Source organism: Pteropus alecto, unplaced genomic scaffold (assembly GCF_000325575.1).
Source record: "Pteropus alecto unplaced genomic scaffold, ASM32557v1 scaffold21, whole genome shotgun sequence".
NCBI classification, from domain to species: Eukaryota; Metazoa; Chordata; class Mammalia; order Chiroptera; family Pteropodidae; genus Pteropus; species Pteropus alecto.
Genome location: NW_006436282.1, coordinates 29,074,613 through 29,090,953, shown reverse-complemented (window position 1 = coordinate 29,090,953; position 16,341 = coordinate 29,074,613). Strand labels below are relative to the sequence as shown.

The window sequence follows — 16,341 nt, the reverse complement described above, 5'->3', positions numbered from 1 at the left end:
CCCTGCATCTAGCTGTTGGCCCCTTAGTCCCTTGCGATCTGTGGTAACCTCAAGTCTGGCCTTACCTTCTGTGGCCTTGACACTTGACGAGTGCTCTTCGGGCACTTTGTAGAATGGCTGATGTTTTCTCATGATTTGATTAGGGTTGTGCATTTTTTAGCAAGAGGATCCCTGAGGTGACACGTCCTTATCAGCTCAGCATATCAGGGGGACTGGAGAGGCTTTTTGACATCAAGTGTTTCTTTCAGAATCTCCGCTTTCCACACTCCAGGAGAGGCTTTTTGACATCAAGTGTTTCTTTCAGAATCTCCGCTTTCCACACTCCAGCAGTCACACACACACACACACATACACACACACACACACACACACACCTTTAACATAATAAGCATAAGGATGAATTTTGTGCTGAGAAAGAATTTGGGAGGCCATTGGTCAAACCTGCCTTGAAAACAGTCTGATTATGAGACCTGTTTCCCATAATTGACCCCCGAAAGGGCCATTTTGAAAGAGAAACAGGAGAGAGGAGTCTCTAACGTACGCTGAAGCCTCGTCATCTCGAGCCTTGGTGACTGGGCTCTTCGTTCGGCGCCGCCTCAGCCGGCCCATCCCCTGTCCTGACGTCCAGGGAGCTTCCTGCCCACGCAGACAGGTCTCCTTCTTGTGCTGCCGCCGCCTGCACACGCTGGCCCGCACCCTCTGCACGGCGCCCGGGCCCCTGTGCTCGCCTCTGCGCCCTGCTCCGGCCTCTCTCAGGCCTCCCTCCCTCCACGCTCCCGCTCGGCTGCAGCGCCTGGTTCTCAGCCCCCGTCATGGACTGTCTTGTCTTCCTGCTCCTCAGGTGGCTTGGGGATCCCTCCCTTTAATCCGAATAACTTTCGTCCAGTCGCTCGATGAACACGTATTGATCGCCTTGTAGGATCCTAGTGCAGTGTTGGGTGGTGAAGAAAATAGCGTAGATCCTGCTCTAGATGTCTTCACAGTCAGGCGTCACCTCTTCCAGGAAGCCACCCCATCCTTCTCTTGACCGGCTTAGATGCCCCTTCGCTTTGCCTCTACAATGCCCATTATCCTATACTCAGGGTGCCAAGCTAAAATTGTCTGCTCATATGATTGTATCTGCACTAGACAAAGGGATTCTTGAGAGTAAGAAATACACGCATAACTTCCATAGAGTTAGTCACATATTACCTCAAATCTTTGTTCAGTAAATGGATGGGTGGATAGATGGATGAACGGGTGGAGAAATGAACTTATGACTTTTGAAGTCTATTTGGATGTTTGAGAGGTTAGAACATGTTCTCATTTCCCAGGCAAAATAACAATGCAATACATAAAATAATGATATTAAGACATTTATTCAGCCCCAGTCTGCCACTGGGATTAAAGACGCTACAAGAATAAGGAACTAGCTTTTCCCTGGAAGAGTTTAAAAAACACAGTTTTCAAAGGCTACCGTACCTGCCTTTCGCAGCGTGACTCACGATGACCAGAAGGCAGTTCATGGTGAATGTGAAGTGGTCCAGAAAAACGAGATCAACGTTTGAGCGACATTCTGTTTTTATCATGTTTCACTTTAGTTTTCTTCTCTCCAATCTAGTGGCCAGTTTTCTCTCGCGGTCGTCGGCCTGCACATCACGTCGCTGGGACTACGCTCCCTCAAGGAGATAAGTGACGGAGACGTGGTCATCTCGGGGAACCAGAAGTTGTGCTACGCAGACACCATACGCTGGCAAAACCTATTTGGGACCTTCAGCCAGAAAACCAAGATTATAAACAATAGGAATGGACGAGACTGCCGTGAGTAATCGCGTTGGCTTCGTCGTGGAGAGGGATCGAGTGGGTCGTTTATTTTGATTTCGACTCTTGAAGGGCCAGTCCCAAACAGTTAACTCGCTTTTTTCGTTCCTGAAGAAAGCAATGAAAAGAAATCTATATACTCCTAATTGTGACATCACCATGCGAAGTTCCTCAGAATTGTTTCTAGGTCATTCTCTTAAAATAGGATAAATCTACCCTGAGAGTTAGGCTATCAATTATTTCTAATTGACAGCGCTAAATTTGTATTAATTATATTACATTTTAGCCATAGGTTCCTCTCTGCTCATTTCAGCCTCTAATGACTATAGCTCGCACGCGCGCGCACACATGCACACACACGTGCACACACACACGCGCACACACACACACATGCACGACGGGATCAATGTGTCACGCCGGCATGTCTTATCCAGTGTTTAGAGCCAGAGCCAGCTTTGGAAGCTGGTCACGCACCATGGCCCGGTGCTGAGACCCCGGCCACTGTCCGAAGCAAATCTGAGTGCCCGTCCCGACTCTGGCTTCGAGACTTTAGTCGACTTCCTCAGTGTCTTTAGGTTCTAGCTTCCTCATCCACGAAATGGAGAGAATAGTGATTCCCACACCACAGAGCTACTGAGGGAATCGAACGAAATTCTGTGTGTAAAGCTCTCGGGCTGTGCCTCACGCACGGCGAGCAGCCCCCAGCAAACCTCGCCTGCCGCTGCCGTCGGCTTTGGCATTAGTCAGCAAGCACTGCCCAGGTCTAGGCCCGGCACCCTCCGCACCCCGCAGGGAGGAGGCTGCTTGCAGTCGGCCTCTGGAGCCCCTCTCTGTGTCACTGCTTCATTCCAAGGCCCACAGCGCGTCTGCGCAGCCCCAGATCCCAGGGGACCCAGCTCCTCCCCCACAGGCGCTGTGTCACCTGATCCCTCGGGTGGCCATGCCGTCACTGACTCCTGGGGTTCACTCTGTCTTCTCAGAGGCCGCGGGCCATGTCTGTAACCCACTCTGCTCGTCAGAGGGCTGCTGGGGCCCGGAGCCAAAGGACTGTGTGTCCTGCAGGAACGTCAGCCGTGACCGGGAGTGCGTGGAGAGGTGCAACCTCCTGGAGGGGTGAGCCGCATGTTTTAACCCCTTCGTTTTGGTAAAATCATAGTAATGAGGATGATGATGATGATGAGCCGCCATGTTTTAACCCCTTCGTTTTGGTAAACTCATAGTAATGATGATGATGATGATGATGATAAAATCATAGTAATAATGATGATGATGATGAGCCGCCGTGTTTTAACCCCTCCGTTTTGGTAAAATCATAGTAATAATGATGATGATGATGATGAGCCGCCGCGTTTTAACCCCTTCGTTTTGGTAAAATCATAGTAATGATGATGATGATGATGATGATGATAAAATCATACTAATAATGATGATGATGATGATGAGCCGCCATGTTTTAACCCCTTTGTTTTGGTAAAATCATAGCAATGATGATGATGATGATGATGATGACGATGACGACGACGACTTAAGGTTGTTTCTATAGGTTTCTAGTTGTTCGGTTTGGATCTTTTTCTTTTGTTCCTTTTCCTGTGTTTCGTTTTGCTGGTAGCTGTTAATTACAAAAGGAAGTGAGCAAACCCTTTCGTTACTGAATCCGCTCCGATGATTTACGGAGCCTCTTTCTGGACGTACCTTCTATACTAAGCGGTACGAAGTTCCCGAGAGAAATGGACCAGGCATCAGTGGTTGCATGAGGCCAAGACCGTGCGCCATTCCTGATGTGTCAGACATAGCGCTACGAATCACAGTCCCTGATTAGTTTGCGTCTTATGTTCAAGAAACGCCAAACAGGGCAAATAACTTTAAATATAACCACGGACAAAGAAATGAACGTTCACGATATTATGCTTGCTGAGTTTATTTGCCATTAATAAAAATTGGAGTCTGTCAGTTCTATGGGAATCCTAATATTGATGTAGAGCTTTGCATGACCACAAATAACGACGAGAAACAAATGAACAGGAAAGAAAAATTGAAGAATAGAGATTGGCAGGGGCGATTTTAAAAAATTTTAGAGACAGAGGGAAATTTCACGATTGGGATTACAGATGGCTACCGGAAGCCTTCCTTCCTATTTCCCTGTCAGGGCCTGGGCCACGGTTTGGGTCCAGAAATATTGAGAAGCAGGATGAAAAGACCTCGTTCAATTCTATGGGCAACTTTTAGCTGATAGGCTCATTGACCTAACAGGAATTTGCATAATGGACAGTGCTACTTCAACGAGCAAGAAATCTTGGTACAATTCGCGCTGCTACAGATAGACACTAACCTCACTTTTTTAGTTTTCATTTCTCTTTAAAGAGACAAGGAAATTAAAATAGGCACATCACTGGTGCCTGTGTCTTTCTGCTAGAGAACTGGGTCCAGCGGTGCCTACTTCCTTTGCAAGGCTGGCTCCCCCAACAGGCGTGCTAACCCGGAGAAGAAGCACAGGAAAAACTAATGTGGCATGTTTGCTTTAAGTGATGCCATTTGCCTGAACGGGAAGACTCATGGGACACATTTTTGGGTGTAAACATTCCTTGTTCACTGCCCGGCGTGAAGACCCGTTAGTGAACATCAGATTTCAGTCTTAACAGCTGTCACACTGTTTTCCTTTTGATCAGACATCAGCTTCCTGTGTGACCCTGGCCTGTACATCTTTGAGGAGGGGCGAAAGTATTGCAAGCCAAATGTATCACATGTGCGCTCCATATTCGCGGCGTTTGGTGACAACCACTGAGCAGAGTCGAACAGCTCTTTCCTTCTTCCCGTGTGTGCTGGTCTAGAGTGAGCGTTTGTCCCCACCTTCACTTAAATATCCGTGAACTCGAGAGTGGAGGGCTGCCTCTCAAGGACCATTCTCTTTGTTCCGCTGGTTGGCTGATTTTTCCCTGAATACACAAAAATCGCGCCCGTAGGAAAATGTAGGCGAGGTGTTTTGGTTACAAACGAAGCGAGAGTGTTTATTCCAGGAGAAGATGAGCAGGGATTTGTTTCGAAGCAGTTTATTACGTTGCAGGGAGGTCCCAGATCCCCGATGATGGACTTGTACCTAAAATCGCTGTGAATTTCTGAGAGAGGTGATTAGTGTCGCCTGAAACTTCAGGCGGATGAGCTCGGACCGTCGTAACTGCCCGGGGTCTCGAGGGGGGTCACTAATTCGTTTTCTCTCTTGCCCGCTCTCTCCCAGCGAGCCCAGGGAGTTTGTGGAGAACTCTGAGTGCGTGCAGTGCCATCCAGAATGCCTGCCCCAGGCCATGAACGTAACCTGCACGGGACGCGTAAGTGACCCACTCGTGTGTCATAGGGACAAGCCTTCGCGGGTGGAGAGCCACCGAGGTGACCAACGTCACCCGGTAGCTGCTAGGAACAGCCGTCCAAGCCCGCTACCCAAACAAGAGGCCGTGTGACCCCGCAGCTGGGTTGCGGGGCTGGGACTGCGTCAAAGTCCTTACACAACGTGCCACACGAGCGTCACCTTTTCTGTCCCCTGTCCCCAAACTAACACCGACTGCTCTCACCACGAAACGAGGAAGCCCGTGGTGGCCTGGGGATGTCGCTGGCCACTTTCCACTTTCCTGACATATGTCATTATTGCTTTATCATTTTGATCAAACATCATCAAGTTCTTTTTTAATATTAGTTTACAATTATTGGAAGGATTTTTAAAGAAACGCACAGCAAGACTTTTCGAGATTCCGTTTCACAGCTACCTGTTCAGTAATAATCTTCTAGAGAGGCAGTGAGACTTCAGTATTCCATGTTTGACAGACAGAATCAAATTCAGCATGTTACACGGCGAATTAGGCAGCCGCCACTGCCCTTACCTGCCACCTGCTTCTCACGGGACCAATGTGGATGGTGTTTTCTTAAATTTGCCTCAGCAAGTCTGGCTCCCTAAGGGCCTCTGTTTAACCTCAGAAATGATATACAAAGAAGTCTGTCTGACCAGCACGAGTACAAATATACACGAAGGCCAATCAGGGTTGTCTTGACAAGGCGAGACGCCCACAAAGTATTAAGCAAAACGCATAACGTATATAGTACAGTTTCTTTTATGTTTTTATATATGCGTTTAAGGCCACGAAGACTTTACACTAAGCTGTTAATGGAGGTCACATCAAGCAAGCACAGTCACAGACAGACTTGTTTTCCACACCGAGAATGCCTATGTTATTTGATTTTTTCACAATAAGTATTTCAAGTAGAAAGTATCTTTCATTTTGTAAAAGAGAGAGACCTGTATAAATGTCTTTCTCCACCTTGGTGCAGGGACCAGACAAGTGTGTAAAGTGTGCCCACTACATCGATGGCCCCCACTGTGTCAAGACCTGCCCGTCTGGGATCATGGGAGAAAACAACACGCTGGTCTGGAAGTTCTCAGATGCCAATCACGTGTGTCACCTGTGCCACCGAAACTGTACATACGGGTGAGTGGGAACTCTGGCCCTAGAAAGGAAAATGCAGAACAAAACGTTTCCTGCCTTGCCCGTTCGTAGATGTAAAACGCCTCCAGAACTTCCGGGTGATACCTTCAGAGGTTTAGATTGGAGTCAGTGCTTCGGGCGTTTTGGCCCCGTGGTGTGACCACAGCAATAACGCGCTCGTGGGCAGACCGTGGTGGCCGGTCCTAGTGGGGATGCCTCTCGGGCTGTCGTGGTGTTCATGCTGCCAGGGCTCTGTCCTGCAGGGCCAGCATGTCCAAACGAGAAGGGGTAAGTGACAGAGGGCGTGACGGCCTGCATCCTGCCACGTCTCCAAGGCTTTCTGCGCATCTTTGCAGATGACCGGGATTCACACGGGAATTTTTCTATGGTTGTTCTACAGTTCATGAAAGGTGGCATTTCCTGGAATGTTCTTAAAGACACTTTTTCTGTCAGCTAGTTGATCGCTGGCCAAGCTATTACTTAGGAAATTCAAACCGTTTTGACCGTATTTAGTGGAAGCACTTTGAATGTATGTATCTTATTTATTGCAATGATAAATTTGGTGATCAAAGTAGACTCCTCCCAGAAAGAGAAATACATAATATTTCACATTTGTTTGTACGCATCTCATAATCCTTGACCTTCTTCGAAACTGGTTATTCTTTCTTCTCTCCATCCATCTCTCGCTAGCTGTGCGGCCTCAGGCAAGTGCCTTAACCTCTCTGTGCCTCGCTTCCCTCGTGTAACTTAGGAGGGTGCATAGCTCACAGGGTTTTTGTGATCTCGAGTGACTACGTTCAGCGTATTTAAAGTAGTGCCTGGAACACCCGAGCCCTCAGTCAGTGCTCGCACTGGTGGTGGCGATGGGTTTTATCAGCCGCCTCTAGCAATCTGTGTGGTTTACCAGCAGCACTTTCAGAGGCCCGTGAAACCGTGTCTTGTCCCAAATTTGCAATTTCAATTTGCGCCCACTTTGCACTGTATTCCCACTGTATCGCTGTCTGGAGACTGCCTTATGGGGGGCAGGGGGACGCTGGCGAGAAGGGTCAGATTTTATCAGCACCGTCCATCAGTGAACGGTTTTTGTCTTTAACAATTTGGGGTGTCCTAAAAGGGAATAGACTGTGAAATAACGAGACCTTCTGTTGTCTTCTACGGCCTGAAAAGCCGCGTATCTGGCGTAGGAAAGGAGGCTGAACGCACTGCAGGGGTGAGGCTGCAGAGTCCCCTCAAAACCAAGTGCGGGGTGTAGAGCTTGGAGCCCTTGGAAGGAGACAGAAACGTTTTGGGTCAGATGGCGTGTCAGACGAGCACCCCGCCGTCCTCTTCCCGCATTTGAAATCCCCAGGCCCTACACATCCGTCTTTTCCGTTTAACTGCAATATTTTCCTACTGACATTTGTACTGGCCAGTGCTGCCCAGCAAGTCAGGAGTCTCCTTGAGACAAATGCTGTCTCAGCTTCAGGGGGCGTTTCGGGTGTGCGGATGAGGATAAAGCCGGCTTTCGGGGTCTGAACTCTCTGTGCTGAGACACGTGCCTAACCTCACGCGTCTGTTTCCGGCCGACCCCGCCCCCCACCAGTATGGCCCAGTGAGGAGTTCCGTCTGCTCCTTCCCCTCCCATGCCTGTGGCGACAGTCTCGAGCCCGCTTCGGGACAGCCGCACCTATGTCAAAATCGTAGTGAAAACAGTTCCGTAACTGGCTTTGTTCGGTGCCAGAACAGTTCCTGTCACAGCGTAGACACTCGAAAATAGTTGCCCGGCGAACAAACAATGAATAAAGGCATCATAAGCAAGTGATGAACCACCTCCCCCAAAGTGAGATGCAGCGTGATTTTAAGGATTGAGAGTAACTCGGCACACGTGGCCGATGGTTTCATGAAAGCCTCCGAGAGAGAGCGTTAGAGGAGAGGGTGATCGACGTGTGTGTTTCTCTCCCTTTCCCCACAGCTGCGCTGGGCCGGGTCTCGAAGGCTGCACGTATGGGTAAGTGTCACAGGGCCACATCTCACGGGCCCCGTGGGGGAAGCCAGAGCACGCCACGATGTTTTCCTGTGACCTTGTCGGGTTCTCACCCCGCTCTGGGCCAGCGGGAAGTCCCCAGCAGAGGCCACCTGCTGGTCCCACCCGCTGCCTGCCTGCTTGGTTGGGGTGCTCCCTGGAGGGGACGTAAGACGCGACGCAGGGGCCAGTCGCTGCTGCTCTGCGTGGCCCACCTCTGACCGCCTTGGCTGCTCCAGTTTCATTCTGTAGCGTCTCTTCTTGCCCTCGTTGGCCAGTTGGCCGTGCCACAGGCCTGGGTTAAATGACCTTTCTGTCAGATGGCAAAGCTCCAGCTCGGGGGAGGCATTTTCTCTCTCCCGTAACAGCCTTTGGTCAACACTCCTGCCTTCAGCATTTCAGTTCCGATCAACTGGCTGTCGTTGCTTGACATGCCACGAGACACCCAGAATCGGGCACTCCTGTTCAGACAGCACGAAAGAGGGGTATTATCGATTAATAAGGACTAGAGCGGAGCCTGAATTATGCACGGGACACATGTTTGCCATCCTAGATTCCCCCGAACACTGGCCAAACCTCCAGGCACCGCTATCATTGCCACAGAACCGTGTCCACAGAGCCCCCACACACACACACACACACACACACACTATCCGGGAGACATTGAAGACAGAAAAGGCAGTTTCTCAGAGACAAAGACGCCCCTCCCATCCCCACCTCTTCACTGAGCCCGAGAAGACACAACAAACTTTTCCCTATTTTTTTTTTACTACAGTCAACATCTCAGTAGTGAGGTTTTTATCACTTCCCCTCTGAGAACTATTCTTTGTTATTTTTACTCTTTTTTTTGTCATTCAGTTTTCATTTACTCGACCTTCCTACGGCTACCCATGTAACACAGACTCTGTAGCACATTATTCCTCGAATCTTTCAATGGTCCCTTCGAAACAGTAAAAACCCATTAATTCAAACTGCATTAATGGGAGACACGGGGTCACACAGGAGAGGACCCCCGTGCTCGCCGAGAAGAAAGTCTTCTAAGTAGCATTTTCATGAAGTACATCCGACCCACCGAAGAGAAATTCGAAAGGACGATGGCCCATTCTTTATGTGCAAATGATGCTGCTCATTAGTCTGATATTTCTTATCATCTCCACCTGAAAAGATGAAGTTTGCCAGAAGCTCGAATGGCATAGACACTTAATAATAACTTTTTTTCAGGAGTATAATTCCATTTTTCTGTTACATTTCATTCCAGCGTAGAAGGGGTGTTTTTAAAATACAATTAACATTCAGCATTATGGGCCAGTTAAAAATTACCACTTTCAATACATGAAACCCAAATGTCAAAAAGTGCCAACAATAATTATTTTTTTAAGGTTTTTTTTAGACTGCCAAGGGCAAGGGGCGAAGTCCAAAGCTGAGACTGTAAGTCTTAGGGCTGAGTCAGACGTATACGTGAATAAGTAAAAGTAGCCACACCTAGGAAAGCAGCGTGTGGATAACAAATTCAGAGTAGCCCCATCTTACTACGGAGAACGTACAGATCCCCTTCCTCAAACGGAACAGTCCTGCTGCCTTTCCCCTGAGGGGTAGATGAGCCTCCACACAGTCCCCAGCTTTGTCTTCCACGTCGGTTAGTGTTTCTAGAGATAGCTGATCCGTTCGTGAAGGACGTGCCGGTCGTCAACGAACATTCAATTTCTAACCATTTTCTTCTTTCAGATACGACGCTGCAATTCATTCCCCCTTCCAAGCTCGAAGCCATCTGGGGCCCTTGCTTAGTTCTTTGGGGTGCTTTTCAAAATTCCCCAGGATCCCATCGTTATCATGCACCCCGAACATGGCCCTCTTCTCATTGCAATGATCAGCCACTTTGGGGGGTGGGAAAGTGAGCCGTATGTGTAACAATCCAGGAACACCCAGAGAGCAGCTTGTGCAGGCCGGGGGCACCCAGCCTCTTAGGCATCTGCCTGCACCCCTAGCGAGGCTCCCTGCCATTATTACAGTCTCTCCCCTACGAAGGCGCAACACACTAGCCAGACGGGGCCTTCAAGATGACAGGAACCCTCCGTGTTGGCTTCACAGAGTATTAGGTGGACGCAACCATCTTGGGCCTTACCCAGTCAGCTCTCAGTAATAACTTTATAAAGATTCTCAACTCAGAATCTACTAACGCTGATGAGCTTCAGAACCTGAGTTCTGAGTTTTACTCTCCCGGAAATCAGACAAAACCTCCTTTGAAAGGTTTGAGGCTGCATGTCATCCCTCGTCTGAGATAGTGATGGATGCTTTCTATGCAGAATCCTGTCACTTTGTAACCTCCTCTGAGCTCACCCGTCAAGCATTCTGTGAGGCTAAGATCCCATCCTGAAAGCCAAGGACCCTCCCAGGAGCCTCAGCATTATCGAAAGGGCCTCTTCACCCAGCCCAGCCAGTAGACAAGACCTGTCTCGTGCACGTGGAGTGCTGTGCCTCCAGTGTATGCAGATACGCTGGGGATACTTACAAATTCCTATGGAAAAGCATGACAAAAATCTGAGTCACTTTTTGGAATTATGTGTTTACTTAACCCACAGATTAAACTCTCTGAGATAGTTCAATGTATCAAACTCTCTGAGATAGTTCAATGTACCAGCCGTGAAATCTGACCCCCCATGTGTCTCCACCTTGTCCCAGGCCCAGGATCCCGTCCATCGCCACCGGCATCGTGGGCGGCCTGCTGCTGGTGGTGGTGCTGGCCCTCGGGGTCGTCCTCTTCCTGCGCAGGCGTTACATCGTCCGGAAGCGCACGCTGCGCCGGCTGCTGCAGGAGAGAGAGGTGAGCGGGCGGGGTGGGCCGGGCGCCCCTCTCTGAGCCCTGGCCGCCCCGTGGGAAGAAGGCCCCTCTCTGCAGACTTGCCGTTCAAAAGTTAGCGTTGTGACTGTGTAATGGTGCCGCGATGCTTTATCTCGTGATGGGAAAACCAGAAAGGACCTCCGAATATCCAGTTGTGAGCCAACGTTTCTGGGGCGAGTCACAGCAGGTGGTTGCAGAGCTGCGTGCCGTCCTGCTTAGGGACAGTGCGTGTGCACGTGCGCAGGAGAGGGCCGTGTGAACACGTACTGCTGAGTTCTCTGGAGGGCACTGCGGTTGAGAAGATGTGACTTTGGAAAATGCCATCATCCCCGCCGGTGGCTGTTTCTTTCTGAGCTCTGCACTTGTATGTTAGGGGGCCTGATGGGCTGCCAAAGTGGCCAGCCTTTAAAAATGTTCCTCACTAGAATTTTCTCCATGCAACTTGTTGGCCTGGACGCAGAAACGGAGGTTGCATTGGTTGTGCCCCAGCAGGACCACGTGGCCGTGATGACCGCCCTGACACCCGCGTCCCCGGGGGCGCGGAGCGTGGAGGCTGAGCGAGCGTCACTCACTCTTCTTCCTTGTGTCCTGCAGCTCGTGGAGCCCCTCACGCCCAGTGGGGAGGCCCCCAACCAGGCTCTCCTGAGGGTCTTGAAGGAGACGGAGTTCAAAAAGATCAAGGTGCTGGGCTCTGGCGCATTCGGCACGGTGTACAAGGTGAGGGCACCGAGACTCGGCACCCACGCTCTGGGGACCTGGGCTGGGGGCCCCTGCGACCCGGGTGAGCCAGCTAAGGATCCTCGGCTACCGTCAGCTCTTTGTGTCACCAAGGGTTTGGGAAATTCCAACATTTTTCCCAAGTTGTTGAGGGGAGATCTTTTATAACCATGGTGACAAATAAGCTGCCTTGTGAGACTTATACACAGATATAAACAATTGTTCTGTGCCACCTTTTAGGAGGTGGTGGCACAGGCGGAGTCTGACGGACAGTCGCCTACCACCGAGTGACAGCATCCAAATATAGCCCAGGTCAAAACAGCTTCCTCTTAATTAATTTCCTTCTAGACCCTCTTCGTGTAAAGTCTCATTTGAGTTGGGCCTAGACCTGGTATCTCAGGATTCAGGATGAAACGCCCCACACCAGCACGAGCCCAGGATTTTTTAGTGTAACTGCTCTGACCCACGCGCCGATGGCCCCGGAATGCGGAGCTGTGCTCCTTGTCCCTTGCCCTTCTGGACGGTGTCACAAGGAAGTCCATGCAGCTCACGAGTTGCACGTGGCATGCCGTGATGGCCGCCAGGTAACATCTTCCCTCTCTCTCGGTCGTAGGGTCTCTGGAACCCAGAAGGCGAGAAGGTCAAGATCCCCGTGGCTATCAAGGAGTTGCGAGAAGCCACGTCTCCAAAAGCCAACAAGGAAATTCTTGATGTGAGTTTCTGCTTTGTCCTCCGTGGGCCTCGGGCCTGGATATCAGACGCCGCCTCGTCTCCTGCTGGCAGAACGCCGCTCAGCTCGAGACTCTTCGCTGTCACCTTCTGAGTGGTCACGTGTTGTGTCCTTTTTCCTTCTCGCTCTAGTTGGTATAAGCCCCTCTCGGGCCTTCTCTTAGGGAGAAGACTCACCTTTTCCATTCTGCAATTTCCCCGAGGATGGGGACTTGCGGTCACTAGGCAGCTGCCAGGGCCCGGTCTCAGTGCCAGCTGCTTTCCACACGCGCTCACACTGTGACTCTCCGGTGTAGAGATTATGCTCCATATTTTTTTTGATGAAGAAAGGGATGCAAAAAAAAAAAAACTTGCTCGGGTGGGTCGGACTCCAGCGCGTTGTTACTTCTGACTCTGAAACTCGTGTTCCTTTTGCTCTGTCAAGTTATCTCTGAAATGACTCTTTAGAGGTGCCTGGAATTAGCAGTGTGATGCTGTGTGCTTTCCCCAAGAACGAGGTCAGTGTTCTTCTCCGGGCTCTGCAGACGACATGTCACTTCATGCAGGAAGTCTTTGGGATGTCCCAAAGATTATTCTTAGGCTTTTATTTTTAATTCTGTTGCACTTTCCCCACCTTCTCTGGACCCTGACTAGCCAAAGAGGGTGCTGCACAGTCTTAGAAAGAGGCAGCTACAGGGGGCCCCCCGGGGCGTGGTGGCGCCCACTTCAAGCACATACTCAGGTGAACCCAGCGGCAAACTCCCTGGGGTCTGGGGCTTCGCGGTGCTGGCGTCTGCTTACTGATGTCCCAGGACAGAGCCAGCCAGCGAGGAGGAGAAGGGGCTCAGCGTGTGTTACGAAAACAGGAAAATGACGGTGTTTATTGACTCAAAAATCTGGGGAGTTTAGTTCACCTGACAGCCAAGGACAAGAGTCAGATGCGCTGCTTCTCTCTCTTGCTTCTGACCCACAGAGCGTGCGTGTAGCAAGCAAAGCCACGTGGACCTTGTTTTAATGCGTTCGGACACGGCGAGCGCCCGGTGGCAGACGCTCTAGGCGGCCTTCCCTCCCTTTATCGAGGACAGTCCCACCGTGGCGCACTTCTAAATGAAAGGTGACGCCTCGATACGGAGCAACAGAAAACCTCCCGCATCGCCGACACACTCATCAAACAAAATTATCCTTCGCTGTGACGGTTGGCAAATGAACATGACGTCTTGTGAACACAGCGTCAGCTCCTATTAGCGTAACCACGAGAAGTAGAGTGGACGAGCCACGTGTCAGGTCCCCTGCCTGGTGACACTAGCTGCCTCATTTCTGCCGTGCCAAGGAAAATCTTCCTGCGGAATCTTCTGACTTAAGTCGTTTCTTCCTTATTGGAGACCTTCTAATAAAATTTCACTAAGGGCGGCTGAAATGCAAATTTCAACAATACGTACAAGGCAGAGGGAGGGAGATTTTGAAGACAGTAGCTACGCTTTGGGAAGGAAGTAGTTTTCACTGAAAAGGGGCCCCCGGGCCTCTAAACCTGGAGAAAATCTGCTTTCGTGGGGCAGATTTAGTAAGAAGTAGAAGACGGAGGAAATAAAGACCCCATGCGGTCAGGCGCCTTCCTTCAGATGCTCACACACTCTTGTAACCGGTTCCACTCAGCCATCCCCACCCGGGCCAGGCCCTGAGACCCAGCACGCAGCACCTAGGTTGGCCTCTGGCTTACGTTGCCATTGGCGGCTTAGTTAACTGCCAATGTTTCAAAATGCTAAGGTTAGACACGTGCCTTTGCCGATGGGCTTTAAAATCTAGTGGAAGCTTTTTTTCCCTAATGTTTAACCTAAAATGGTTCCCATATGAGATAGACGAGCAAGAAGGAAAGAACCAAAGCTCATTTCAGCCATGGGGACAAAATAATGGACTTTCAAGGTCACCGAGCCTCCGACAGACCCTGGCGTGTGACTCGGGTGTCGGCCTGCGGGGTCCCTGAGCACGGTCTCTGCCTGCCAGCCCGCGCCCGGCTGGGCGGCTCATTCCGAGACCGTCGTGGCATCGCAAGCGTGCTTGCTGTGGGTCATGGTGCACCTCTGAGATTCCAAGAGAAAGAGCCCAGAACAAATTGACTTTAACTTCTGCGCACACGGCACGGGACACATAACCAGACAGCGTCCCCGCGGGCCTGGGGGGTGGGGCAGAAGTGATGGCCCAATTCTAATAGGATCGGGGACCTGGCGGGGCTGCAGACCGTGTGCGGCCGGCACCCACACGCGTGCCCCATTCCGACCCCCGGGTCCCGGGCAGCTCCTCGCCGGCCCCACAGCAGCTGGGCTGCTCACACTGCTCGGCTTTGCCGATTTTTCTCCCCTCCAAGATGAATACAGCATGTTCCAAATCCACAGCAGAACTTGCGGGAGCAGCCGCCGCCAGAGGCTGGCTTCGGTGTTATGGTTGTACAGCTTCCCAGACTTGGGGCAGAGACGTGATTTGTGCTTCTCTGGCAATTCAATGGCCTATTAATTTTTCCATGGACTTTCCAGTTTAAATTTAGGGCAGGCGACGGAACGGACACGCGAAACAGATTCACATCTGTGCCGGGCGTGCGCCCTGCGTCCATGTGTTCAGCGGCGCGCTCGGGGGGAGGCCCACCTGGCGGCCACTGTCACACTGGGCCCTGCGGTCTGGTCCGCGTTGGCTCACCGTGCCCTGGGCTCCTCTTCAGACAAGTAACGGCCTCGGCAGAAACGCGCGCACAGGCCCTGCCCGGTCTGAGTCTTTCTGACTTAGGGAAGTTTGAGCGTCCGTAGCTGTTAAGCATCTGCTCTTGAACGTTGCGATGCTCTGCTCACAACAGAAGAGAAACGCAGGCTGCACTTGGGAGCATCGCGCCTCCTGCTCGGGACGGTGTCGGGGCAAAGGCTTCGCGACCAGTGGGAAAAGCTGCAGGGTTGGTTTTCTCGTCGCGGGGAAGTGGCCTGGTCTCTGAAGTGCTTTGACTCTGCGGCGTTGCGTGAGTTCAGCGTCGTCAGCCCTGACGTTTCGGAGGCGGTCACGGGCCTCGATCTAGGGCAGGCACCACCGGAAAGAAGACGAGAGAGCGACCCAGGCCCTCGCGCCTGAGGCTGGCTGCCCCCGCGCCGCGGCAGGCACGTGTGGGGGGGGCGGTCGGGCAGTGGACAGCAGGTCCAGCAGTGCTGTCCGGGGCTGAGGCGCCCTGGGCTGTGCTGGGGGCAGCCCTTAGCTCGGGGCGCTGGGTGAGGGCGGCCGCTTTTCCAGATCACTCAGATGTTGAGGTGACCGTGACCTCTCCAAGCTCCCTGTTCTCGCCGCCTCTGGGGCCTCCCACGTGGGCCTGGGTGCAGCCCAAGAGTTTGCGTCTCTAACTTCAAGTCCCAGGCAGTGCAGACCCCACTCCCCAAGGAGAAAGCAGCAAGAGGCCAGGAGAGTGTAACGCGGAGTGGGGGTCGGGGAGGCCCCCTTGGAGAGGAGTGGCCAGGGGCGGGGGAGGAAGGGCGGCCAGAGGCCCTCCCGTGGGCATGGGGGGGCCGAGAAGGTGGACAGCAGGGGAGCGGGGAGTGAGGCCTCTGGGCTAGGCCCGGGGAAGGGGTAAGGCCAGAAAAGGGGCCGGTCCTGTCTGAGCCCCCCGCCCCCTGTCTCCGTCTCCCACCTCCTCCCAGAGCGCCCCCTGCCGGTGTCCCCACTGTACCCCCACTGCTGCCCAGAGAGGGGCCGGCTGCCCTCCACCCACGGAGTGGCCGGATGTCAGCTGGACCCTCTGACCTTTCCCTCGCAGGCTGTGTGGCCCCCTTCACCTCCGA

At 51.9% G+C, this 16,341-nt stretch overlaps 1 protein-coding gene and 1 pseudogene across 1 annotated transcript in view; one reads left to right on the top strand and one right to left on the bottom strand.

Moving 5' to 3' along the window:
- EGFR (epidermal growth factor receptor) overlaps positions 1 to 16,341 on the top strand; it is a 48,698-nt gene that overhangs the window by 12,961 nt on the left and 19,396 nt on the right. Inside the window, exons 11-18 of the mRNA XM_025046817.1 lie at positions 1,601 to 1,800; positions 2,781 to 2,913; positions 5,033 to 5,123; positions 6,115 to 6,272; positions 8,221 to 8,256; positions 10,951 to 11,092; positions 11,705 to 11,827; positions 12,441 to 12,539. Of these exons, the coding sequence (XP_024902585.1) occupies positions 1,601 to 1,800; positions 2,781 to 2,913; positions 5,033 to 5,123; positions 6,115 to 6,272; positions 8,221 to 8,256; positions 10,951 to 11,092; positions 11,705 to 11,827; positions 12,441 to 12,539 (982 nt within the window). The remainder of the gene's footprint in view (positions 1 to 1,600; positions 1,801 to 2,780; positions 2,914 to 5,032; positions 5,124 to 6,114; positions 6,273 to 8,220; positions 8,257 to 10,950; positions 11,093 to 11,704; positions 11,828 to 12,440; positions 12,540 to 16,341) is intronic.
- LOC102897274 lies at positions 9,909 to 10,944 on the bottom strand (annotated as a pseudogene).